Source organism: Haematobia irritans, chromosome 2 (genome assembly GCF_050003625.1).
Source record: "Haematobia irritans isolate KBUSLIRL chromosome 2, ASM5000362v1, whole genome shotgun sequence".
NCBI classification, from domain to species: domain Eukaryota; kingdom Metazoa; phylum Arthropoda; class Insecta; order Diptera; family Muscidae; genus Haematobia; species Haematobia irritans.
The window spans coordinates 157,649,493-157,676,490 of record NC_134398.1 but is presented as its reverse complement, the minus strand read 5'-3'; the positions used below and the strand labels follow the sequence as shown (position 1 = coordinate 157,676,490).

The 26,998-nt window shown below is 31.2% G+C and overlaps 2 protein-coding genes across 2 annotated transcripts in view; one reads left to right on the top strand and one right to left on the bottom strand.

The window, feature by feature from the left end:
* Positions 1-26,998, top strand: part of LOC142225126 (uncharacterized) — a 979,687-nt gene that overhangs the window by 574,916 nt on the left and 377,773 nt on the right. The window lies entirely within an intron of this gene.
* On the bottom strand, positions 7,896-25,726 carry LOC142225127 (uncharacterized). Its single transcript, XM_075294903.1, has 3 exons — positions 25,534-25,726; positions 12,302-13,689; positions 7,896-7,904 (listed from the first exon to the last, which is right to left on the bottom strand). Exons 1-3 carry the CDS (start codon positions 25,724-25,726, stop codon positions 7,896-7,898), a joined length of 1,590 nt encoding a protein of 529 aa, XP_075151018.1.

Below are 26,998 nucleotides of genomic sequence, written 5' to 3'. Positions count from 1 at the left end.
ATTATGGACCGATATGGACCAATTTTTGCATGGTTGTTAGAGACCGTATACTTAGACCACGTACCAAATTTCAACCGGATCGGATGAATTTTGCTGCTCCGGAAGGCTCCGCAAGCCAAATTTGGGGATCGGTTTATATGGGGGCTATACGTAAACGTGGGCCGATATGGCCCATTTTCAATACCATCCGACCTACATCAATAGCAACTACTTGTGCCAAGTTTCAAGTCGATAGCTAGTTTCGTTCGGAAGTTAGCGTGATTTCCACAGACGGACGGACAGCCGGACAGACGGACAGACGGACAGACGGACAGACGGACGGACGGACGGACATGCTTAGATCGACTCAGAATTTCACCACGACCCAGAATATATATACTTTATGGGGTCTTAGAGCAATATTTCGATGTGTTACAAACGGAATGACAAAGTTAATATACCCCCATCCTATGGTGGAGGGTATAACAAGTATATACAGCACTAAGTTCGGCCGGGCCGAATCTTAAATACCCACCACCATGAACCAAATATTAGGGTTTCCTTTGAAATTTCAGGAGGGCTTGAGGACTTGAGGACACTTCCCGAAGATAAATTTAAAGATTTCACCTATGAGGACTATATCAGATTCTGGATTTATAAGAACCATTTTTGTTTGAGTTTTAGAGGAATGATTAAAATCTCTTGTAAGTGTGCAAGAAAATTATAAAATAACGTCTTGATTTGAAATTTTAAATCTGTAGAAGTAAAATCTTACATTGAGTTTCAAGCAATTTTCATGATCAGTGCGCCTTCTACACCCTCAAGAAGTGAAGTCGGTCTATATGCAGGCATTACCAAATGGACCGATAAAAATTTAATCCGATACACGTTTTTGTGAGCCTAAAATACCAGAATATTTACAATTTCAGGCAAATCAGATAAAAACTATGGTTTCTAGAAACCCAAGGAGTTAAATCGGGAGATCGTTCTTATGGGGGCTATACTAAAATATGGACCGATACTCACCGTTTTCGACACACCTCTTTATGACCCGAAAATACCTCTAGATTTCCAATTTCAGGCAAATAGGATAAAAACTTCGGATTCTAGAAGCCCAAGAAGTAAAATCGGGAAATCGGTCTATATGGGGGCTATACCAAAATTTGGACCGATACTCATCATTTTCGGCACACCTATTTATGGTCCTAAAATACATCTAGATTTCTAATTTCAGGCAAATTGGATATAAACTACGGTTTCTATAAGCCCAAGACCCCAAATCGGGAGGTCGGTTTATATGGGCACCATACCAAAACATGGACCGATGCTCACCATTTTTGGCACACCTTTTTACGGTTCTACAGTACCTTTTGATTTCCAAATTCAGATAAATTGGATAAAAACTGCGGTTTCTATGAGCCCAAGACCCCAAATCGGGAGGTCGTTTTATATGGGGACCATACCAAAACATTAACCGATACTCACAATTTTTGGCACACGTATTTTTAGTCCTACAATACCTCTAGATTTCCAATTTCAGGTAAATTGAATAAAAACTGCGGTTTCTATAAGCCCAAGAAGTAAAATCGGGAGATCGGTCTATATGGGGGCTATACCAAAATATGGACCGATACTCACAATTTTTGGCACACGTATTTGTGGTCATAAAATACCTCTAGATTTCAAATTTCAGGCAAATTGGATAAAAACTTCGATTTCTATAAGCCCAAGACCCCAAATCGGGAGGTCGGTTTATATGGGGACTATATCAAAACCTGGACCGATATAGCCCATCTTCGAACTTGACCTGCCTGCAGACAAAAGACGAGTTTGTGCAAAATTTCAGCACGATTGCTTCATTATTGAAGACGGTAGCGTGATTACAACAGACAGACAAACGGACATCGTTATATCGTCTTAGAATTTCTCCCTGATCAAGAATGTATATACTTTATATAGTCGGAAATCGATATTTCGATGAGTTACAAATGGAATGACAAACTTATTATACCCCCGTCACCATTCTATGGTGGTGGGTTTAAAAATTGCGAGATTTTGCTTTTGGTTTTTGTCGAGATTTGGTTTTTACACTAATCATTATACCCTAAACCACAGAGGGTATAATAACTTTGAACTGCTAAAAAATGTGCCTACCAGAAATATTGATTTCAGCTCCTATAAAATATATACCGATCGACTCAGAATCACCTCCTGTGCTGATCTAGCGCTTGGTGTCCGTCCGTCCATGTATTTGTTGTTCGCAGGATTCCGGTCGCAATTATTAACCGATTTTGATGAAATTTGGTGAATGGCGTTTTTTTGGTACAGGGAATTTGGAAAAAATCGGATCAAATTTAGATATAGCTCCCATATAAATGTATAGTCCGATTTCGATAAATGGGGTCAGATTGCGTTCATTTACAAACCGAAACCAAAGTAATCCAATTAACCGCCCTTCAAGAGTGCGAAATTTCATTGAAATCGGTTTAGATTTAGATATAGGACCTATATATCTGTATCGCCCGATTTACGAAAATTTGGCCATAAAACCCTTAATTATCTACTGATCTTACTCAAATTTGGCTTACTCTAATCTTCTATAGTACTGATTTTATGTACAAAATATCATCTAAATCGATTCAGTTTTAGATATAGCTCCCAGAACAGGTTGGCTGATAAGTCCCCGGTCTAACAAAAAAAAAAAAAACACATTTTTTTTGTCAAAATTCGTTTTTATTATTCAACATAGTTCCCTTCAAGAGCGATACAAAGATTATAATGACCTTCCAATTTTTTGATACCATTTTGGTATTACTCCTTCGGTTTTGCCTCAAAATAGGCCTCAGTTTCGGCGATCACCTCTTCATTGCAGCCAAATTTTTTTCCCTGCGAGCATCCTTTTGAGGTCTGAGAACAAGAAAAAGTCGCTGGGGGCCAGATCTGGAGAATACGGTGGGTGGGGAAGCAATTCGAAGCCCAATTCATGAATTTTTGCTATCGTTCTCAATGATTTGTGGCACGGTGCGTTGTCTTGATGGAACAACACTTTTTTCTTCTTCATATGTGGCCGTTTTGCCGCGATTTCGACCTTCAAACGCTCCAATAACGCCATATAATAGTCACTGTTGACGGTTTTTCCCTTCTCAAGATAATCGATAAAAATTATTCCATGCGCATACCAAAAAACCGAGGCCATTACTTTGCTAGCGGACTTTTGAGTCTTTCCACGCTTCGGAGACGCTTCACCGGTCGCTGTCCACTCAGCCGACTGTCGATTGGACTCAGGAGTGTAGTGATGGAGCCATGTTTCATCCATTGTCACATATCGACGGAACAACACAGGTGTATTACAAGTTAACAGTTGTTTTTGGTCAAATGTGAGCTCGCACGGCACCCATTTTGCACAGAGCTTCCGCATATCCAAATATTGATGAATGATATGACCAACACGTTCCTTTGATATCTTTAACGCCTCTGCTATCTCGATCAACTTCATTTTACGGTCATTCAAAATCATTTTGTGGACTTTTTTGATGTTTTCGTCGGTAACCACCTCTTTCGGGCGTCCACTGCGTTCACCGTCCTCCGTGCTCATCACCACGCTTGAATTTTGCATACCAATCAATTATTGTTGATTTCCCTGGGACAGAGTCCAGAAACTCATTATCAAGCCAAGTTTTTGCTTCCACCGTATTTTTTCCCTTCAGAAAACAGTATTTTATCAAAACACGAAATTCCTTTTTTTTCCATTTTTTTCACAATAACAAAAGTTGCTTCACAAAAGACGCTCTATCTCACAAACTAATTGACCTACAGACGTCAAATTTTGACACGAATCATTTGAAGGTTGTTACTATATAAAAATAACATACATTTAATACTAGCGACGCCATCTATGTGTCAGACAGGGGACTTATCAGCCAACCCGTTATTTATGTATCGCCCCATTTTGAAAAATTTGCCCTAATAACCCTACTTTTTACCAAAATAGCCTTATTTGTTACCCGATCTTACCAAAAATTTTTCACAATATAACACAATAAAAAATTTTCACAATATTGCATCAATCAAATTTGCAAATATTATCAAAATCGGTTCAGATTTAAATATAGCTCCCACATATATGTATTACACAATTTTGAAAAATTTTGCCCCTAATAACCATATTTTTGACCATAGAGGACTCATTTATTATCAGATCTTACTTAAATTTAGCACAACGTAACCTTCTGTGGTATCAATCAAACTTGCCAAATATTATTCAAATTGGTTCAGATTTAGATATAGCTTCCATATATATGCATAGCTCGATTTTCCTAAAGTTTGCCATAATACTCCTATATATTAACCAACGTTACTTAAATTTCAAATTTTAATGTATTAGACGATCTATTTAGCTATACGTGTAGCTTGTACATAAATATATTGGCCAATTTGCACAAATTTGGATTTATTACTCAAACTAAATGAGCGATTTCGTCTTTTTTTACCCTCCACCATTCGATGGGGGGTATACTAACTTTGTCATTCCGTTTGTAACACATCGAAATATTGCTCTAAGACCCCATAAAGTATATATATTCTGGGTAGTGCTGAAATTCTGAGTCGATCTAAGTATGTCCGTCCGTCCGTCTGTTCAAATCACGCTAACTTCCGAACGAAACAAGCTATCGACTACAAACTTGGCACAAGTAGTTTTTATGTATGTAGGTCGGACGATATTGAAAATGAACCATATCGGACCACTTTTACGTATAGTCCCCATATAAACCGACGTTCAGATTTTGCTTGCGGAGCCTCTTGGAGGAGAAAAATTCATCCGATTGGTTGAAATTTGGTACATGGTGTTAGTATATGGTCTCTAACAACCATGCAAAAATTGGTCCATATCGGTCCACAATTATATATAGCGCCCATATAAACCGATCCTCAGATTTGAACTCCGAAACCCATTGGAATAGCAAAATTTACCCGATCCGGTATAAATTTGGTACGTGGTGTTAGTATATGGTCTCTAACAACCATGCAAAAATTGGTCTATACCGGTCTTAATTATATATAACCCCCATTTAAACCGATCCCCAGATTGACCTCCGGAGCTCTTGGAAGAGAAAAATTCATCCGATCCGGTTGAAATTTGGTAAGTGGTGTTACTTTATGGTCTCCAACGCCCATGAAAAAATTGGTCCATATCGGTCCATAATTATATATAGCCCCCATAAAAATCGATCCCCAGATTTGCCCTCTGGAGCCTCTTGGAGGAGTAAAATTTATCCGATGCTTTTGAAACTTGGTACGTGATGTACGTATATATATATATATTGTAGTCTCTAACAAACATGCACAAATTGGTTCATATCGGTTCATAATTATATATAACCCCCATATAAACCGATCCCTAGATTTAAACTCCGGAGCCTCTTGGAGGAGACAAATTCATCCGATCCGGTTGAAATTTGGTACTTGGTATACGTATATAGTTTCTAATAACCATGCAAAATTATAAGCCGATCCCCAGATTTGACATCCTGAGTCTCTTGCCGGAACAAGTGTATAGTCTTTAATAACCATGCAGAAATTGGTCCATGTTTGTCCATAATCATTTGTAGCCCCCATATAAACCGATCCCCAGATTTGGTTTTGCAACCTCTTGGAGGAGCAAATTTTATCCGATTTAGTTGAGATTTGGTATATTGAACTAGTATATGGCCGCTAAAAAGCATGCCTAACTAGGTCCATATCGGTCAATAGTTATGTATAGCCCTCAGATAAACTGATCCCCAATCACAAAAAAAATCGTCCATATCCCAAAAATAATCTACCAAAATTTTATTTGTATAGAAAATTTTGTCAAAATTTTATTTCTATAGAAAATTTTGTCAAAATTTTATTTCTATAGAAAATTTTGTCAATTTTTTTTCTATGGAAAATTTTGTCAAAATTTTTTTCTATAGAAAATTTTGTCACTATTTTATTTCTATAGAAAATTTTGTCAACATTTAATTTCTATAGAAAATTTCATCAAAATTTTATTTCCATACAAAATTTTATTTCTATAGAAAATTTTGTCAAAATTTTATTTCCATACAAAATTTTATTTCTATAGAAAATTTTGTCAAAATTTTATTTCTATAGAAAATTTTATCAAAAATTTATTTCTATAGAAAATTTTGTCAAAATTTTATGTCTATAGAAAATTTTGTCAAAATTTTATTTCTATAGAAAATTTTGTCAACATTTAATTTCGTCAAAATTTGATTTCCATACAAAATTTTATTTCTATAGACAATTTTGCCAAAATTTTATTTCCATACAAAGTTTTATCAAAATTTTATTTCTATAGAAAATTTTATCAAAATTTTATCAAAATTTTATTTCTATAGAAAATGTTGTCATAATTTTTTTCTATGGAAAATTTTGTCAAAATTTTGTTTCTATAGAAAATTTTGTCAAAATTTTACTTCTATAGAAAATTTTGTCAACATTTAATTTCTATAGAAAACTTCGTCAAAATTTTATTTCCATACAAAATTTTACTTCTATAGAAAATTTTGTAAAAATTTTACTTCTATAGAAAATTTTGTAAAAATTTTATTTCCATACAAAATTTTGTAAAAATTTTATTTCCATACAAAATTTTATCAATATATTATTTCCATACAAAGTTTTATCAAAATTTTATTTCAATACAAAATTTTATCATAATTTTATTTCTATAGAAAATTTTGTCAAAATTTTATTTCCATAGAAAATTTTATTAAAATTTTATTTCTATAGAAAATTTTGTCAAAATTTTATTTCTATAGAAAATGTTGTCAAACTGAATAATCTACGTATTTAATCGGCCTTTTTTGTGTTTAATATATACCCCGTATGGACTAGCGTACAGTTTAGAAGACGGCAAGTGTTACCGCAACCCAAGTAATTCGATTGTGGATGACAGTCTTTGGTAGAAGTTTCTATGCAATCCATGGTGGAGGGTACAAAGGATTCGGCCTGGCCGAACTTACCGCCGTATATACTTGTTTTATTTATTTGTTTATTTTTGTATCTCTCTCATTTGCAGCTTTGTAAAAGGTTGAAAAATTAGCTTTTCGAAAAGTCGACTATTTGCTTCTCAATACAAAAATTTAACGACAAAAGTTTGGTTCAGCGAATAAAGTCTTTATTTTTTTCTATGATAATTACCCAAAGTTTTTTCCGAACATTCTATTACATTTGATCTATGATACTATTGTTCTGATTTGCAATAATTATTTTATTTCGTTAAGCCAGGAATTTTCCATTTACCCCACCCATAAAAAAAAACTCTTTAATTCTCCACCAAATTCACTAAAGTGAACATTTGAATTTTGTATTTTGCGATATCCTTTTATAAAACACATGCAAACAAACTTTTTTCATTGAAATCTCTAAGGTCCAATATACGGATGTTACGAACTAATGTCCAAAACTTAGCCTTCCCTCTCTATAGAATTTTAGTGGGAAAGAGTTCTCGTGACTTGGAAGCCATCGCAATTCCTAACGGCAGTGTTGACATGACCATAGTATCACATAAGCGCTGCACATTGACTCCAACAGGAAACGGAAGTTCACTACATTTTACATCTTTCTACTGGAGTAAGCAAAGTTTTGCCTATTTTGCTCTATTTTTTTTTTTTGTGAGGAAGAGTAACAAAACAAAAAACATTTGAGGCTTTAACGGTAGATATTTCTACCATAACCTCATCCTGTTTTTTTATAGTTGTTGGTGCGTTTGAGAAGCGAAAGTTGTTGCCAAACATGCATCTCATAAAGTAACCAAGCAACTAAAAAATCCCAAAAAAAAAGCTTGAGATGCATCTCAAACAAAAAAAAAAAAAAAAAAAAAAACAATGCAGAAAAACTTTTACTCTATTGGGTTACCTTTAATAAAGTTAACCACTCTATGGCGACAAAGGGGAATACAAAAACTCCAATGATATGGAAAAAAGTTTATGCCCTTTTTGCTCGGAATGTTGAAGAGTTGTTCTTAGTTTTGGGATTCTAGAAATCTCTTCAAATAGATTCGCTTGAATTTATGTTTGTTGAAATTGTTAAGTTAATTTCTGCAAGTCCTTTTAAGGCACATAAAACTAAACTGGAAGATTTGTAGAAAATTGCTAACGAAAAACGAAAATTCAATCAATTTCGTTAATTGCCTTATCTTCTCGAGGTATCACATTTAAGTAGTGAAGATTTGGTAGAAGCAGATGATTTACTAGAAATCTAAATATTTTCTGGAAACATATAGGACACTCCATGAGCCACAGGCGAAAAATAGTTAGATTGGATCAGGTGACTGGTCCGATGAGATAAGACGATATGAGATGAGGAAAGAGCAATGTAAGGGCGTAGTATATCAGCCTTTGTTTTGTATTTGGTATTATTAAGTTATTGTTTTAAATATGTACCACTTCACTATACCCCCCAATCCATAGTGGTCAGGGAATAAAACCTTTGGGCGTACCAGAAATGTTGATTTTAAAATATATACCGTAACTAGCGTAACCCGGCCCGCTTCGCTGCGCCTTCCGAAGTGTTTTTGTAGGAACATTTTGTGTTAACTTAGTCAACTATATCCTTCGTACTGAAAACAAATTCGAAAAGATTTGAATTCTTTCAAACAAATCGGACTACCTGCTTTTTCATTTATAGATACAAATACGGCGGATATGCATATGTAAAACGGTTCGTCTTAAAAAATGTCGGGGAGAGGGTGTACCCTTTCCTCCAAATTTTGTAAATAATGTTCTGTATTCAAGTAGTTGTACAATCTTCTATATTTCTTGTGAATTTTAAGTATGGAAATGTATCCTTCTCCTCAACATATCTGAAAATTAAGCACTATATTATAATAACATAACATACAAAGAATCACTGTTTCCAATTCAATAAATAGGAATAAGCAAAAGTAGCACAAATTTTTACCACATTAACATTTGGTAAAATGTTGGAAAATGATGCACCCTCTACGTTCGCTGCCAATTTCATGTAAATTTAAGTTCTTTACTAAAAAGAAGTCTGGCAGAAGCTTGTTCAAAAATCATAAAATTATGTACCGAGTTCCCATTTACGGACAACCCTCTACTTTCAATTTAAGAAAAAAAAAAAAAAAAAAAACGGACAAAAGGGAACCCTCTCCCCACCTTCGCTCCACTCCGACCAGATATCGGACTATGACGTACCCCTATATTAATTTCACAACTACTCAATGGTCCCTATAAATTCTATCGAAGTAAATCGACAAAGTTTATTCAAATTTTCCCCTTCCCCAACCAGATATCGAAAACTCATATACTAATTTAAAAATCATGTATAAATTTAATCACCTCCTCCCACGTTCCCTGTAAATTTCAAGTAGATCGGAGATGTTTAAATTTTGCTCTATTGTTTTAAAGGGACGTCACTTTCCACGATACAATATCGACAAACACCGTAGTGAATAGCACCCCAAACCTTCCCTGAAAATTCTTGAAACTTTCCTTCAAGTGTGGGGCAAGGAAGGTTGCCCCTTCTTTCATAACCTTCCCCCATCGCCTTTGTAAATTTCAAGACAACTTAAGAATTTACTTAAGAGAAGCGGATGTCTCCCTATGCCCTTTTATTTTTATTAAAAAAATCAGGAACCTGATATAAATTTCATAACCTCACCCATTTTTTCCGTAAAATTTCAGTCGGGGGAGTTTAGTTTTGTTTTCACTGTACTTAAAAAAAAAGTCGGGCAAAGGGGTGGTCCCCCTTCCCGACCAAATATCGAAAAATAATGTAGCGGATTTTTGTCTAGATGGCAACCTCAACATTCAATGAAAATTTCAAGCAAATCGCATAATTTTGTTCCAAGTTTCAAAAAGTAGGGCAAGGTGTAGGTCCCCCTCCCCGTCCACATATGAAATCATCAGGTACCCCATATTAATTCCATAACCTCACCGCATGTTCTTTGTAAATCTCAAATAATTTTAGTTTTTTCACTGTACATTAAAAAAAATCGAACAAAGGGGAGATCCCCCTCCGCCACCAAATATCGAAATATAAAGTAGCGGATCTTTATCTAGATGCCAACCCCAACCCTCAATGAAAATTTCAAGCAAATCGGTCAACTTTGGTTCAATTTTCAAAAAGTCGGACAAAGGGGAGGTCCCCCTCCGCGACCAGGTGTCCAAAAATGAGGTACCCTATTTTCACCACATGAACGCCCCCTACGATCTCTGAAAGTTTCAAGTAAATCGGTTCAGCCGTTTCGGAGCCAACTCGGTACATACAAACAAACAAACAAACAAACAAACAAACAAACAAACAAACAAACAAACAAACAAACAAACAAACAAACAAATAAACAAACATAGATTGAATTTTATATATATAGATACCCCTGAGCACGGTTGCCACAGTTGGTAGAATTCTATCAAAAATGGTAGATTTTCTACTGTTTGGTAGAATTCTTGATGTTTGGTAGATTTTTCGCTCCAATTTAGAGGAACTTCACAAAAATTTTCTATAGAAATAAAATTTTGGCAAAACTTTCTATAGAAAATTATTATTATTAGTTTATTTAAAATCATAATAAATTATGAAAATAAATACAAAATAAAGGTACTAACAATTAAGGTTTTCGACCTAAGAAATAAAATTTTGACAAGTTTTTCATTGCAAATAAAATTTTGAAACAATTTTCTATAGAACTAATATTTTGAAAAAATTTTCTTCAGAAGTTTCTATAGAAATAAAATTTTGAGAAAAATTTCTATAGGAATAAATATTTTGATAAAATTGTTATATACATAAAATTTTGACAAAATATTTTTTTTGAGAAAAGTTTCTATAGTCTATAGACATTTTTCTATGGAAATTAAATTTTGACAAAATGGTCTACAGAAATAAAATTTTGACAAAAGTTTCAATAGAAATAAAATTTTGACAAACTATTCTATAGAAACAAAATTTTGACAAAAATTTCTATAGAAATACAATTTTGACAAAATATTCTAGAGAAATAGAATTTGTACAGAATTTATTTTAGTAATAAAATTTCGACAATTTTTTTTTATAGAAATAAGATTTTGATAAATTTTTTTTTATAGAAATTAAATTTTGACAAAAGTTTTATAGATATAAGCTTTCAACAAAATTTTCTGTAGAAATAAAATTTCGACAATACTATATAGAAATAAAATTTGGACAAAATTTTCTATAGAAATAGATTTTCTGTTTTTTGTTGATATTGTTGACCTTTTATTTTAATTTTTATGATTTTTATCTCATAATCTCGGCTGTAGGTCTATAAATTAAACTCGAAATTGTTGGTTTCTAGTTTTTTATTTTCCGATATTTCGGTTGACTTCGTCAGACCGTTTTCAAGGCTACAATTTACAAAATTAAACAAAAGTTAATTACAAAATTCACAAATTAAAGTTAAACTATTGTCATTTACATTTTATCCGATGTCTTGTTACTTCGCTGTCTGGTTTTCTACTGGTGATCAATTTCTCCTGTGTTTTTGTATCGTATGTCGATATATTCTCGCGCAGTTCTCAATATCTTTTTTATAGTTTATTCTCTCGTTAGTGGGAGTGTTAATTATGTGTAACATTTCCAGAGTAAATCTTCGTCTGTAGTTGTTTTCCTTGCATAGGATTTCTACGTTATTAAAGTTAGGTTTGTGACCAGTCAATGTACAGTGGGCCGCAAGTGCTGTTTTTTGTTCCATTGGTTTGTCTGTTGTTTTTTTATCCGATTTATGTGAAGACAATCTTGTTTTTAATTTTGTCATTGTCGTACCAATATATGTCTTTTGGCATAAGTTGGATTTGTCACCGTTGCATTTTATCTTATATACTACGTTGTGCTGGTCTTCATTCTTAATTTTTGTTTTTGTTTTACTAAATAATCCGTTGACAGTGTTTGTAGTTTTTAACGCGAGTTGATATTTTTCTTTATTGTATATGTCAGACTTGGACAGTCTCTCGGAGAAGTTTGGTATATATGTCACTGGTTTGTATATTTTTGAATCCTTTTTCTTGGTCAATTCTCGGTTGTTGTGTAGGTTGGCTTTCACTTACGATAAGAGTTGATATATCGTTCGTTGTGGGAAATTGTTGTCTTGGAGAATTCGTTTAATTTTATTTTCATTTTCAGAATGAAATTCTGGATCACTAATATTAAATATCCTTCGTATGAAATTTGTCGCTGTATTGATTATTATACGTTTACTGTGCTTAGAGTAAAAATTGAGCAGTCTCCCAGAAGCCGTTGGTTTTTGGTACCAATTTAGTCTCAGTTGGTTTCCTTGTCTATGTATTATTACGTCAAGATATGGTAGTTTATTGTCCTGTTCTAATTCCTTTGTAAATTGAATTTGTCTATTAAATGAGTTTAAGGCCTTTAGTGTTTCGTCGACTTCTGATGCCTTTATGATTGCGAAGATGTCATCTACGTATTTTGTTAATATCGGTGGTTTAGTAATATTTTTAAATACTTCGTCTAAAAGTTCCTCCATAATAATGTCTGCTACAATTGGTGAAACAGGGGAACCCATTGGCATACCTTTTAATTGCTCATAAATCTTGTCCTCAAATTTAAAATATCTGGTGTCCTTGATACAAAATGTAATTAAATCTATGAATAAATCCTTCGTCATGTTCGTATACTGCTCAATTATGGTCCATTTTCTTTCAATCGTCTGAATTGCTAGCTTTACCGGAATGCTTGGAAATAATGACACCACGTCAAAGGATATTAAAACTTCATCATCTTCAATCGTCATATTTTCCAATCTTGTCTTAAAATCCGCAGAGTCCTTAACATTATATTTAGAGTCAAGTGTTATATTTCTTAATATACCTACTATGTATTTACATAAATTGTACGATGGCGAGTCTATCGAAGAACAAATAGGTCTTAATGGTGTGCTCTCCTTATGTATTTTTGGAAGTCCGTAAATCCTTGGAGCTACTGCGGTCCTGCTTGTCAACTTGTTTTTCTCTTGTTCGGTAATAATATTGAGATTGTAAAGTTTTTCCACTAATTTGTTGTTCTTCGTTTGGAGTCTAGAGGTGGGATCAATTTTTATTCGTTTGTACGTACACATATCGTGTAATATTTCTTTCATCTTTTGATCATAGTCAATTTTATTCATTGCAACCGTTTTTCCCCCTTTGTCAGCACTAAGAATTAGAATGTCATCATTTTCCTTTAAATATTGTCGTGTCTGTACCACTGTGCTTGATATGTATTTATCTCTTAAGCTCATTTGTGATCTTCGTAAATGATCGTTTATCAATGTTGTCAATTTTGTTCTCGCCATCTCTTGTTCCTCTCTGCTCTCAATTGTCTGTACACAATCTTCTCCTTCGGCGATAACTTGTAATAGTGGAAAACTTTTATTGTTATGCGGGAGAGCATGTTTTGGACCCAGTGAGAGAATCCATTGCACTTCTCTCGGTATGTCTTTCTCTGTCTTATTCACAAACCAGTCGTTATGAGTTCTAATGTTAAGCTGTTTTTTGTGTTGTTGTTTAAGTACATCTAGCTTTTTAATGTGTGTTGTTTTGTTCTTGTGTGTCACGCTGTTGTACAGAGTGTTTTCACTCTCCAAGTACAACGATAAATCTTGTTGTGATAAAAGCTGTGTCAGTTGAGTTTGCGCGGTTTGAATGTTTTGTCGATTTTCGTGTATTTGTTTGTGTTTATACTCTATTAGTAGTTTTAAGATTTTCATGTGAAAGTTATAGGTATACCTGTGTAATGTTCTCTCGATATTTGGCGGGATATTTTTGTTTTTGTGTGTTTTGAAAATGGTATATGTGTGTTTGGTTGCATTGTTAATGAAGTTTGGTATGATATTTTCGACAAAATTTATTTTAGTAATAAAATCTCGAAAAAAAATTTTATAGAAATAAAATTCCGCCAAATTTTTCTATAGAAATAAAATTTCAACAAAATTTTTTATTGAAATAAATTTATGACATTATTAATTTAAGAAATAAACTTAAAACAAAATTTATTTTCGAAATAAAATTTTCAATAGAAATAAAATTTTGATAAAATTTTCTATAGAAATAGAATTTGTACAGAATTTATTTTAGAAATAAAATTTAACAAAATTTTCTATAGAAATAAAATTTTGAGATATTTTTCTATACAAATAAAAATTTTAAAAAAATTTTCTATTGCTATTAAATGCTGACAAAATATTCTATAGAAATAAAATTTTGATAACATTTTCTATAGAGATAAAATTTTGACAAAATTTTCTATAGAAATAGAATTTCGACAAAATTTAGTTAAGAAATAAAATTTCGACAACATTTTTTATAGAAATAAAATTACGACAAAATTTTCTATAGAAATAAAATTTCAACAAAATTTTCTGTAGAAATAAATGTATGAAATAATTTGTTTAAGATATAAAATTTCCATAAAATTCATTTTGGAAATAAAATTTCGACAAAACTTCATATAGAAATAAAATTTTGACAAAAATTTGTATACAAATAAAAAAAATTTATTTTAGAAATAATTTTTGTACAAAATTGTTTTATACAAATAAAATTCTGACAAAAAATTGTATACAAAAATTTCGACAAAATTTTCAATAGAAATAAAATTTTGACAATTTTTTTTATAGAAATAAGCTTTCGACAAAATTTTCTATAGAAATAAAATTTCAACAATATTTTGTAGAAATAAAATTTGGACAAAATTTTAGACAAAATTTATTTTAGAAATAAAATTTCAACACAATTTTCTATTGAAATAAATTTATGACATTATTTAGTTAAGAAATAAACTTTCCACAAAATTTATTTTCGAAATAAAATTTCGACAAAATTTTCTATAGAAATAACATTTTGATACAATTTTCTATAGAAATAGAATTTGTACAGAATTTATTTTAGAAATAAAGTTTCGACAAAATTTTCTATAGAAATAAAATTTTGATAAATTTTTCTATAGCAATAAATTTTGACAAAATTTTCTATAGGTATAAAATGTTGACAAAATTTTCTATAGAAATAACATTTTGATAACATTTTCTATAGAACTAAAATTTTGATAAAATTTTCTGTAGAGATAAAATTTTGACAACATTTTCCATAGATATACAATTTTGACAAAATTTTCTATAGAAATAGAATTTCGAAAAAATTTAGTTTAATTTCGACAAAATTTTTTAGAAATAAAATTTCGACAAAATTTTCTATAGAAATAAAATTTCAACAAGATTTTCTATAGACATAATTTTATGACATAATTAAATTACCACAAAATTTATTTTAGAAAAAATTTCGACAAAACTTTTTATAGAAATAAAGTTTTGTTGTTGTTTTTTTATTTCAGCTTAAAACCATACATTGACTAAACTACAAGAGTAGCTTAACCAACAGAGGAAAAGAATGTTTGTCAAATTTATTTGGGCAAAGCCCTATAGACTGCAAGATGGTTGGATGGACGCACGTTTCGGAATTACCACATTCCTCATCAGCATCCTCTACTTGCAGCAAAACTATCAACCAATTATCAGAATAAATTCAGGCAGTTTATTAAACCCAACAAAAACCACACTTGAACCCTCCGAAAAAAGGTTTTACATTGATAGCCGGCTTATGCCGAAATAAACTCGAAACAAACATATCTCTTTTCCTATGCCACTGTCAAATCATCGATTTGAATTCACATGGCTGGGTTTATTTTGAGCATGCCTCCTCTTCTTTTTCCATTTGTTTTGTTTTGTTATTGTTGGTTTTGTTCTTTAAGCATTGTTGTTTTTTTTTATTTCAGCTTAAAACCATACATTGACTAAACTACAAGAGTAGCTTAACCAACAGAGGAAAAGAATGTTTGTCAAATTTATTTGGGCAAAGCCCTATAGACTGCAAGATGGTTGGATGGACCCACGTTTCGGAATTACCACATTCCTCATCAGCATCCTCTACTTGCAGCAAAAATAAACCCAGCCATGTGAATTCAAATCGATGATTTGACAGTGGCATAGGAAAAGAGATATGTTTGTTTCGAGTTTATTTCGGCATAAGCCGGCTATCAATGTAAAACCTTTTTTCGGAGGGTTCAAGTGTGGTTTTTGTTGGGTTTAATAAACTGCCTGAATTTATTCTGATAATTGGTTGATAGTTTTGCTGCAAGTAGAGGATGCTGATGAGGAATGTGGTAATTCCGAAACGTGCGTCCATCCAACCATCTTGCAGTCTATAGGGCTTTGCCCAAATAAATTTGACAAACATTCTTTTCCTCTGTTGGTTAAGCTACTCTTGTAGTTTAGTCAATGTATGGTTTTAAGCTGAAATAAAAAAACAACAACAATGCTTAAAGAACAAAACCAACAATAACAAAACAAAATAAAGTTTTGACAAAAAATTGTAAAGAAATAAAATTTTGACAAAATTTATTTTAGAAATAATATTTGCATAAAATTTTTATAGAAATAAAATTCTGACAAAAAATTGTATGCAAATTAAAATTTTTACAAAATTTTCTATACAAATAAAATTTCGACAAAATTTAGTTTAGAAATAAAATTACGAGAAAATATTTTATAGAAATAAAATTCCGACAAAATTTTCTATAGAAATAAAATTTCAACAAAATTTTCTTTTGAAATAAATTTATGACATTATTCAATTAAGAAATAAACTTTCATCAAAATTTTCTATAGAAATAAAATTTTGACAACATTTTCTATGGATATAGAATTTGTACAGAATTTATTTTAGAAATAAAATTTCGACAAAATTTTCTATAGGAATAAAATTTTGATAACATTTTCTATAGGGATAAAATTGTGACAAAATTTTCTATAGAGATAAAATTGTGACAAAATATTCTATAGAAACAAATTTTCGACAAAATTTAGTTAGAAATATAATTACGACAAAATTTTTTATAGAAATAAAATTTCGACAAAATTTTCTATAGAAATAAAATGTCAACAAGTTTTTCTATAGAAATAAATTTATGACATAATTTATTTAAGAAATAAAATTTCCAGAAAATTTATATTAGAAATAAAATTTTGACAAAATTTTTACAGAAACAAGTTCGGTTAATAAATAAGCTGAAATCAAACACAACAATAATGATTTAAAAAAAAACAACAATAACAAAACAAAACGAAAGAAATAAAATTTTGACAAAAATTTGTATAGAAATTAAATTTTGACAAAATGTAGTTTAGAAATAAAATTTGGACTAAATTTTTTATAGAAATAAAATTCCGACAAAATTTTCTATAGAAATAAAATTACAACCAAATTTTCTACAGAAATAAAATTTTTACAAAAATATGTATAAAAATAAAATGTTGGAACATTTTCTATAAATTCAATATTTTTAAAAGTTTTAATTTTCGAGTTAGGTTTTACTTTTAAAGTCGATTGTGAGTAAGTTTTTCTTTTTTGTAAAAGTAGTAACTGAAATAAACTTCCAAAATGAAATAACAAAACATATCTTTCGAAGAAAAAATATTCTTTCACACAAACCACAAAATTTTGAACAAAACTTCAATATAGATTTTTTTTAATTAGGCAGATTTTTGGTAAAATTTTCTTAAAAGTTAGGTTAGGTTAGGTGGCAGCCCGATGTATCGGGCTCACTTAGACTATTCTGTCCATTGTGATACCACAGTGGTGAACTTCTCTCTTATCACTGAGTGCTGCCCGATTCCACGTTAAGCTCAATGACAAGGGACCTGCTTTTTATAGCCGAGTCCGAAAGGCGTTCCACGTTGCAGTGAAACCACTTAGAGAAGCTTTGAAACCCTCAGAAATGTCACCAGCATTGCTGAGGTGGGATAATCCACCGTTGAAAAACTTTTTGGTATTCGGTCGTAGCAAGAATAGAACCCACGACCTTGTGTATGCAAGGCGGGCATGCTAACCATTCAAAGTTTGATAGATTAGTGTTGGTACAAGTGGCAACCGTGCTCCTGAGTCGATCTAGACCTTGGTGTCCGTTTTTCGGTCTGTCCATATATTTGTTATTAGCAAGATTCCAGACGCGATTATTAACTTTTTTTAAATTTGGTAAATGGCATTTTTTTTTTTGTTGGGAACAAGGACGAACGCTATCAAATTTAGATATAGCTTCCATATATATATGTATCGCCCAATTTCTATAAATGGGGTCAGATTGCGCTTCCTTATTAACTGATCGCCGTAAAATTTGGCAAAACTTAATCTAATTCAAGGCCTGTATCACTTGATTTTCCCAAATTTGGTCATGAATCCTTATTCTATTAATCGATCTGAGTCAAAGTTGGCCAAATCGAATCTTATATAGCTCTAACTATACCTGCCAAGAATCATTGTAATCGGTTTAGATTTATATATAGCTCCCATATATATGTATCGCCCGACTTTGAAAGTGTTCACCCAAATAACCTTATTTTTCACCATAATGCCCCAATTTAGTAATCGAACGAATCCATTATGGACTAACTACCCATTAGATTTCAGTTCTCTCGTGTGGTTCATTAACATTAACAATAACGCTATTTGCGTTGCTAACTCACACATACTTCATACCATCGAATTTGTACCATATTCTAGTATTCAAGAATATTTTCCCATTGCCATCGCAATGATATTTCATTTTAGTGTGGTTATTTTTCACTTAATATGCACATGCAATCGTATATGGCTCTAAGTGATGTTTACATGTGTACACTCAAAAAAAGTTAACCAACCAATAAAAAAATGTAGACTGATTTAAAAAAAAAAATTAATTAAACTGTATTACAAACGCCGATATCACACAAATATTTAAATCGATTATTAGAAATAATAAATTTTTTTCATTTGTAAAATAAAATTTCGTAGTTTGAAGGAGAAAAAAAAACGGAATCAAAATTGACAAAAAAAATATTCACCACCATACGAAGTTGAAGAGGTAAAATTTACAAATATTTACAAATTCTGAACTATTTCGTGGGGGATAGAAATTTATGCTGTATTAGTGTAAAATTGGTTTCTCCAGTTTTTAGTTAATTTAACTAACCTATACAAAAGATTATAAAAATAATAATAATTTCCATGAACTACAATAAAGCTAAATTATTTCTCTTTTAGTGTACTGGATGTTTCACTTTTTTCGAGTGTATGTAATGGAGAATTTTCCTTGTATTTGTATTTACAACTGATTTAAAATTGAAATGACTTTCCGACAAAGTTATTGCCATTTTCTCATTCTCTATACTATCCTGTATGTTTCTCTCTCTCTCTCTCTTCCCATTTAGTTCAGTTAAAAGTTTTCATAGAATATTTTGCTTCCAGAAGCAATCATCAGGTATTTCACTGCATGGATGTTTGCAATATAACATTTATTTTTGCTACAGGCTTTCGTATGCCCCGGAAGAAAATCTGAAAGAGCATAACATAGCAATAACGGGTAACGTGTAAATAAATCAATCAACCGTAATGTAATAACTGTAATGTCTTCCTTGAGTTCCGAGTGTCTTGTTGTCAATCTTGAAATCTGTCAGAAAATATTAAAAACTGTATTTCGGATTATTAATTAATTACCTAGATCGTTATAAATTTTATTTTTATGAAAATGGGTGTATTGGAAGTTTTTGTCCCACAAACGTCCTCAGCTACTTAGAAAAAGTTGCCTAGCCGCATACGATTTTTTTGGCATGCCCGCATTGCATGAACCCTTTGATGACGAATGGGACATATATGTCCCATTTCGTATTTCAGTTGTAAAATCTACATTTTTTATCCAATAATTTTCAAAAGAATAGATTCTATCGACGCAGAACACATGTAGTTATGAAGTTGTTAATTGAAATTGGGGTATTATTCCGTACTTTGTGTGTGGGAAAGTGAAAAAAATAAAACATCTGGATTTTTCACTAAATATTTTTTTTATATTGAGGTGGCTGCATTTTTGGTATAATGTGTATCAACGCATCCTCTATCGATAACGGTTTAAACTAACTAATTCGGCTACAAAGTTTTTCTAAAAAGGTACCGACAGACATATGTGTCCCATTCTAGACAGTGAATCGTAAGAACAAGTATATACGGCCGTAAGTTCGGCCAGGCCGAAGCTTATGTACCCTCCACCATGGATTGCGTAGAAACTTCTTCTAAAAACTGCCATCCACAATCGAATTACTTGAGTTGCGGTAACGCTTGCCGATGACAAGGTATCTTAAAACCTCCTAGCACCATCTTCTAAATTGTATGTAAGTCCATACGTGGTATATATTAAATCAAAAAAGATCGATCAAATACGTATATAATTCAGTTTGACGAAATTTTCTATAGATATAAAATTTTGACAAAATTTTCTATAGAAATAAAATTTTGACAAAATTTTCGATAGAAATAAAATTTTGACAAAATTTTCTATAGAAATAAAATTTTAACAAAATTTTCTATACAAATCAAATTTTAACAACATTTTCTAAAGAAATAAAAATTTGACAAAATTTTCTATAGAAATAAAATTTCGACAAAATTTTCTATAGAAATAAAATTTTAACAAAATTTTCTATAGAAATAAAATTTTGACAAAATTTTCTATAGAAATCAAATTTTAACAACATTTTCTAAAGAAATAAAATTTTGACAAAATTTTCTATAGAAATCGAATTTTAACAACATATTCTAAAGAAATAAAATTTTGAAAAGAAATAAAATTTTGACAAAATTTTCTATAAAAATAAAATTTTAACAAAATTTTCTATTTAAATAAAATTTTGACAAAATTTTCTATTGAAATAAAATTTTGAAAAAAATTTCTATAGAAATAAAATTTTAACAAAATTTTCTATATAAATAAAATGTTGGTGGATTATTTTTGGATGGAGTGGCAACCATGATTATGAACCGAATAAAATTTTAACAACATTTTCTAAAGAAATAAAATTTTGGTAGATTATTTTTGGCTCGAGTGGCAACCATGATTATGAACCGATATGGACCAATTTTTGTGTGAATGGAGACGGTCTATATACAGCTATAGGCCGATTAGGACCAATTTTGGTATGGTTGTTAGCGGCCATATACTAACACCACGTTCCAAATTTGAACCGGGTCGGATGAATTTTGCTCCTCCAAGAGGCTCCGGAGGTCAAATCTTAAAAACGGTTTATAGGGGGTTTATAATTATGGACCGATATGGACCAATATTGGCACGGTTGTTAAAGATCATATACTAACACCATGTTTTAAATTACAGCCGGATTGAATGAAATTTGCTTCTCTTAGAGTCTCCGCAAGCCAAATCTGGGAATCGGTTTATATGGGGGATATATATAATTATGAACCGATGTGGACCAATTTTTGCATGGTTGTTAGAGACCATATACCAACATCATGTACCAAGTTTCAGGCGGATCGGATGAAATTTGCTTCTCTTTGAGGCTCCGCAAGCCAAATCTGGGGATCGGTTTATATGGGGGCTATATATAATTGTGGACCGATGTGGACCAATTGCGTGGTTGTTAGAGACTATATACCAACACCATGTACCTGATTTCAGCAAGATCGGATGAAATTTGCTTCTCTTTGAGGCTCCGTAAGCCAAATCTGGGGATCGGTTTACATGGGGGCTATATATAATTATGGACCGATGGAGACCACTTTTTGCATGGTTGTTAAAGACCATATACCAACACCATGTACAAATTTTAGGCGGATCGGATGATATATGCTTCTGTTAGAAGCTCCGCAAGCCAAATCTGAGGGTCCCTTTATATGAAACGATATGACCCATTTGCCAATACCATCCGACCGACATCAATAACAACTACTTTTGCCAAGTTTCAAGTCGAAAGCTTGTTTCGTTCGGAAATTAGCGTGATTTCAGCAGACGGACGGACGGACGGAGATGCTTAGATCGACTCAGAATTTCACCACGAACTAGAATATATATACTTTCTGGGGTCTTAGAGCAATATTTCGATGTGTTACAAACGGAATGACAAGTTTAATGTACCCCCATCCTATGGTGGAGGGTATAAAAATGATCAACCGACACAATGTGAGGAATGTATGGATACTCATTAATATTATTACCAAAAAAAAACCCTTAAACTCTTCTTGGCTTATAGGAAAAATATAAACTTTTTAACAAGCACTCATGGCCATGAATAATTGCTAAGTCGCGTATTTGTTTTGTGCTGGTTTTATTTTAGAAATGCTAACAAAGCTCATGATGTATTTTGTTGTGAATTCTATAAAGTATTTATAAAAATTTTCTGACTATATATTTACCTTTGAAGACGAATGTGTCCTTCTACCAGAATGACATTTCTCGTAGAAGGACATATTTTCTTAACATTTTGACGACACTTTACTTAGTAAATACGTGTATTTTGAATACGAATTCAGACGAAAAACTTACTTTTATAGAGCGGTTAATTCTTCGTCGTCGGTTCTCGACATAGTTTCGACCAAAACACCAAAAATGTTGCCAGCTGTAACATAATGCTTAGGCACACGGTTGACACAGTTGGTAAAATTCTACCAAAAATGTTAGATTTTTTACTGTTTCGTAGATTGGTATAATTCTTTATATTTTGTTTAATAAACTTTTGACAAAATTTTCTAAAGAAATAAAATTTTTAAAAAAAATTGTATGGAAATCAAACTTTGAAAAAATTTCCTATAGAAATAAAATTTTAACAAAATTCCCTATAGAAATACAATTTTGACAAAATTTTCTATAAAAATAAATTTTAACAAAATTTTCTATAAAAATATAATTTCGGTAAAATTTTCTATAGAAATAAAATGTTGACAACATTTTCTATAAAAATTAATTTTGACAAAATTTTCTATAGAAATAAAATTTGTACAAAGTTTTCTATAAAAATAAAATTTTGACAAAATTTTCTATAGAAATAAAATTTTGAAAAAAATTGTATGGAAATCAAACTGTGACAAAATTTCCTATAGAAATAAAATTTCAAAATTTTCTATAAAAATAAAATTTTGACAAAATTTCCAATAGAAATAAAATGTTGATAAAATTTTCTATAGAAATAAAATTTTGACACAATTTTCTGTAGAAATAAAATTTTGAAATAATTTTCGATGGAAATAAAATTTTAACAAAGTTCCCTATAGAAATAACATTTTGAAAAATTTTCTATAGAAATAAAATGTTGATAAAATTTTCTATACAAATAAAATATTGAAAAAATTTTCGATGGAAATAAAACTTTAACAAAATTCCCTATAGAAAAAACATTTTGAAAAAATTCCCTATAGAAATAAAATTTTGAAAAATTCCCTATAGAAAAAAATTTTGATAAAATTTCCTATAGAAATGAAGCTTTGACAAAATTTTCTATAGATATAAAATTTTGACAAAGGTTTCTATAAAAATAACATTTTGACAAAATTTTTTATAGAAATAAAATACTGACTAAATTTCCTTAGAAATAAATTTTTGACTAAATTTTCTTAGAAATAAAATTTTGACAAAATTTCCTTAGAAATAAAATTTTGACAAAATTTCCTTAGAAATAAAATTTTGACTAAATTTCCTTAGAAATAAAATTTTGACTAAATTTCCTTAGAAATAAAATTTTGACTAAATTTTCTATAGAAATAAAATTTTGACAAAATTTCCTATAGACATAAACTTTGACAAAATTTTTTGTTGAAATAAAGTTTTGAGAAAATTTTCTATAGAAATAAAAATTTTATAAAATTTCCTATAGAAATGAAGTTGTGATAAAATTTTCTATAGAAATAAAATGTTGACAAATTTTCTATAGATATAAAATTTTGACAAAATTTCCTATAGAAATAAAATTTTGACAAAATTTCCTATGGAAATAAACTTTGACAAAATTTTCTATGGAAATAACATTTTGAGAAAATTTCTATAAAAATAACATTTTGACAACATTTTCTATAGAAATAAAATTTTGACTAAATTTCCTATAGAAATAAAATTTTGACAAAATTTCCTATGGAAATAAACTTTGACAAAATTTTCTATGGAAATAACATTTTGAGAAACTTTTCTATAGTAATAAAATTTTCAGAAAAATTTCTGTAGCAAAATTTTTTATAGAAATAGTATTTTGACAAAATTTTCTACAGAAATAAAATTTTGATAAAATTTCCTATAGAAGTGAAGTTTTGACAAAATTTTCTATAGATATAAAATTTTGACAAAATTTTCTATAAAAATAACAGTTTGACAAAATTTTCTATAGAAATAAAATTTTAACAAAATTCCCTATAGAAATAAAATTTTGATAAAATTTCCTATGGAAATGACGTTTTGACAAAATTTGCTATAGAAAATTTTTGTCATTTCTTGCACATATAGTTGGTATTATAGAAAATTATATTTTGCTAACTCTGAGTGAGATCGGTTAATAAATAAAAGTTTTATGGAGAAATTTGGTAAAACGTATATATGGGCTCTATAGATAAAACAGAACCGGTTCCGATGAAATATAGTACACTTGATGGGTGGTGAATTAGATTACGTTCTGCCAAATTTAACACCGATCAATTGGAACGGAAGCGAAATCTGATTTGGTCTTTTCGGTCTTTTACCAAAAAAATTTGTTGTAAGATTTTGTTAAGTAAGGGCTTATTTTCTTAAAAATTTCAGCTATACGTAAAAAAACCCAAAATTGCTGTTAGCATCGTGTTTTATATTTTATATGAATTTTTATATGGTTTTTTTCTGCCACATTTTTACTAAAAAAACGCCGTTTTTTAACCTTTTTAAGCCGCCAACATCCAAACTACTTACCCGATTTGAAAATTTTCTGAGAATGAGTTGTAGGCGGCTCAATTTTCTTTAATTTGAGTAGTAGTAGGATCAAATAGGTCAAAGAAGACGAAAGATATGCTCAAAATTGTAAGTGTACCTCCAAAAATTAAAAAAAGAGTTCAAAAATTTGTATCTCGAAAACCAATCGATAGAAAATTTTTTAAAACCCATTTTCGTGTTCAGTAGGTCAAAATCAATGAGAAAAATTATGCTAGAACCAATTCACAAAACTACTGTTGGCAAGTGTAATTACAACCGGAATCCTGCGAACAACAATTATATGGACAGACCGACGCCAAGGGCCAGATCAACTCATTTTTTGGTAGATTAATGTTAAATAACTGGTTAAGGTTATAAAAACTTGTTAATAATTTAAACCACTGTGCTTTAATATTTTCTCATGTCTAGGCTACTAGTGTTTCTTACCTCAGTGCAATATTTAATACATGGGTCTTTACTCGTAGCAACTCTTACAAGTAACATCGAGGGCACATCATGTATATTACTGAGCATTTTTTTTGGAAAAATAAACATATATTATGTTGAGACTTTTTCTGGACAGCATCATGTCGAAGAACAATAACGTAAATTAATGACATTTGTTTATAATTGATTATGCTCTGTAAATTATTTCGCAGTTTTTTTACATATGGTCCAACATAGATGGGTTGTTTACATCTGCCAAGTTCCTCCAGTGTTGTTATTCACATATGCTACAGAGAGGCAAATGTACGGAATAGAGCTTAAGGTGGGTAGAACAAATATTACTGATAATTGTGCTTTGAGAATTAAATATACAAGGAATTTTTGGATACCAACAACCATAGAGAACCCCCGTCGTGCAATGGTTAACATTCTCGCCTGACATGCAAAGGGTCATGGGTTCAATTCCAGTTTCCTCCAAACTCAAAAAACCATTTTTCAGCGGCGGAATACTACCTCTCGGTAATGCTGGTGACATTTCTGAGTGTTTCAAAACTTTTCTATGTATTTTTACCGTAATCTGGCTGCAACTGCACTTTACTGGCACCTCACAAAATTCTTTGAATTTTAAGTATGTAACGTAATTTGGTGTGTAGATTACAGCACCCAACTCTAATATTCGCATTGTAAGCCTTTTCAGTAACACGAATCATGAAAGTATGCCCTGTGTAAATTGTTTCGAGGAACTTTTTTTTTGTTGGTTATTCAACTAAATCAAATAAAATGAATATTGCAAAGTTGTGTATATTTTATGAATTCCTGTGCATATTTTTTCGAAAACTTTTGCGAGGACCATATACCATAAAAAAGTGAAGGATTGCAAATTTTATCGTGAACTATGCCCAAAACGTTGACCATGTAACCAAGGACCATTTTATGCTGGAATAATACAATTAAATTGCTGAAATTATTCGCATAATGTTAAAGTTGGAAAAGGTTAAATTTTATACAAAGGGTGTCAAAGCTATACCTTCAGATGCTACACTAAAATATAAGCATGCTCGGTTACAAACATTTTCTCTTTATACTCGTAGCACTACCTTTCATGCATCTATACTGCATGGATTGGTTGCAATAACGTAAACGAATGATAATAAACTAGTTTGATTACTCGTTTACGTTATTGCCACCGATTCATTCAGTGTGGATGCATTGCTTACTTTTTTATACACACCACCATAGAGAGGTGACGGGGGTATAATAAGTTTGTCATTCCGTTTGTAACACATCGAAATATAGAGAGATGACGGGGGCATAATAAGTTTGTCATTCCGTTTGTAACACATCGAAATATCGATTTCCGACTATAAAAAGTATATAAAGGGTGGTTAAATTGTAAGGGCCGATGTTGAATGTGAACCACACATAAACGCCAAGTTTTTTTTCGAATTTTATTTGACATTTCTCTATTTCAGACTTATTCAATTTGAACCATGGAGTGATACACAATCCAACAACGTGTTAAATGGTTCCAAGAAATGGCAACAGTGGATAATCCATTTTCGAAGAAAATCATCTTCAGTGATGAGGCACATTTTCACCTCAGTGGATTCGTCAATAAACAGAATTGCCGCATTTGGGCGAATGTGAATTCAAGAGTGGTTGTCGAAAAACCAATGCACCCACAAAGAGTGACTATTTGGTGCGGTTTATGGGCTGGCGGCATCATCGGGCCGTATTTTTTTCCAAAACGAGGCCAGTCAGGCAGTTACTGTGAATGGTGTTCGCTATCGTGAGATGATAACGAACT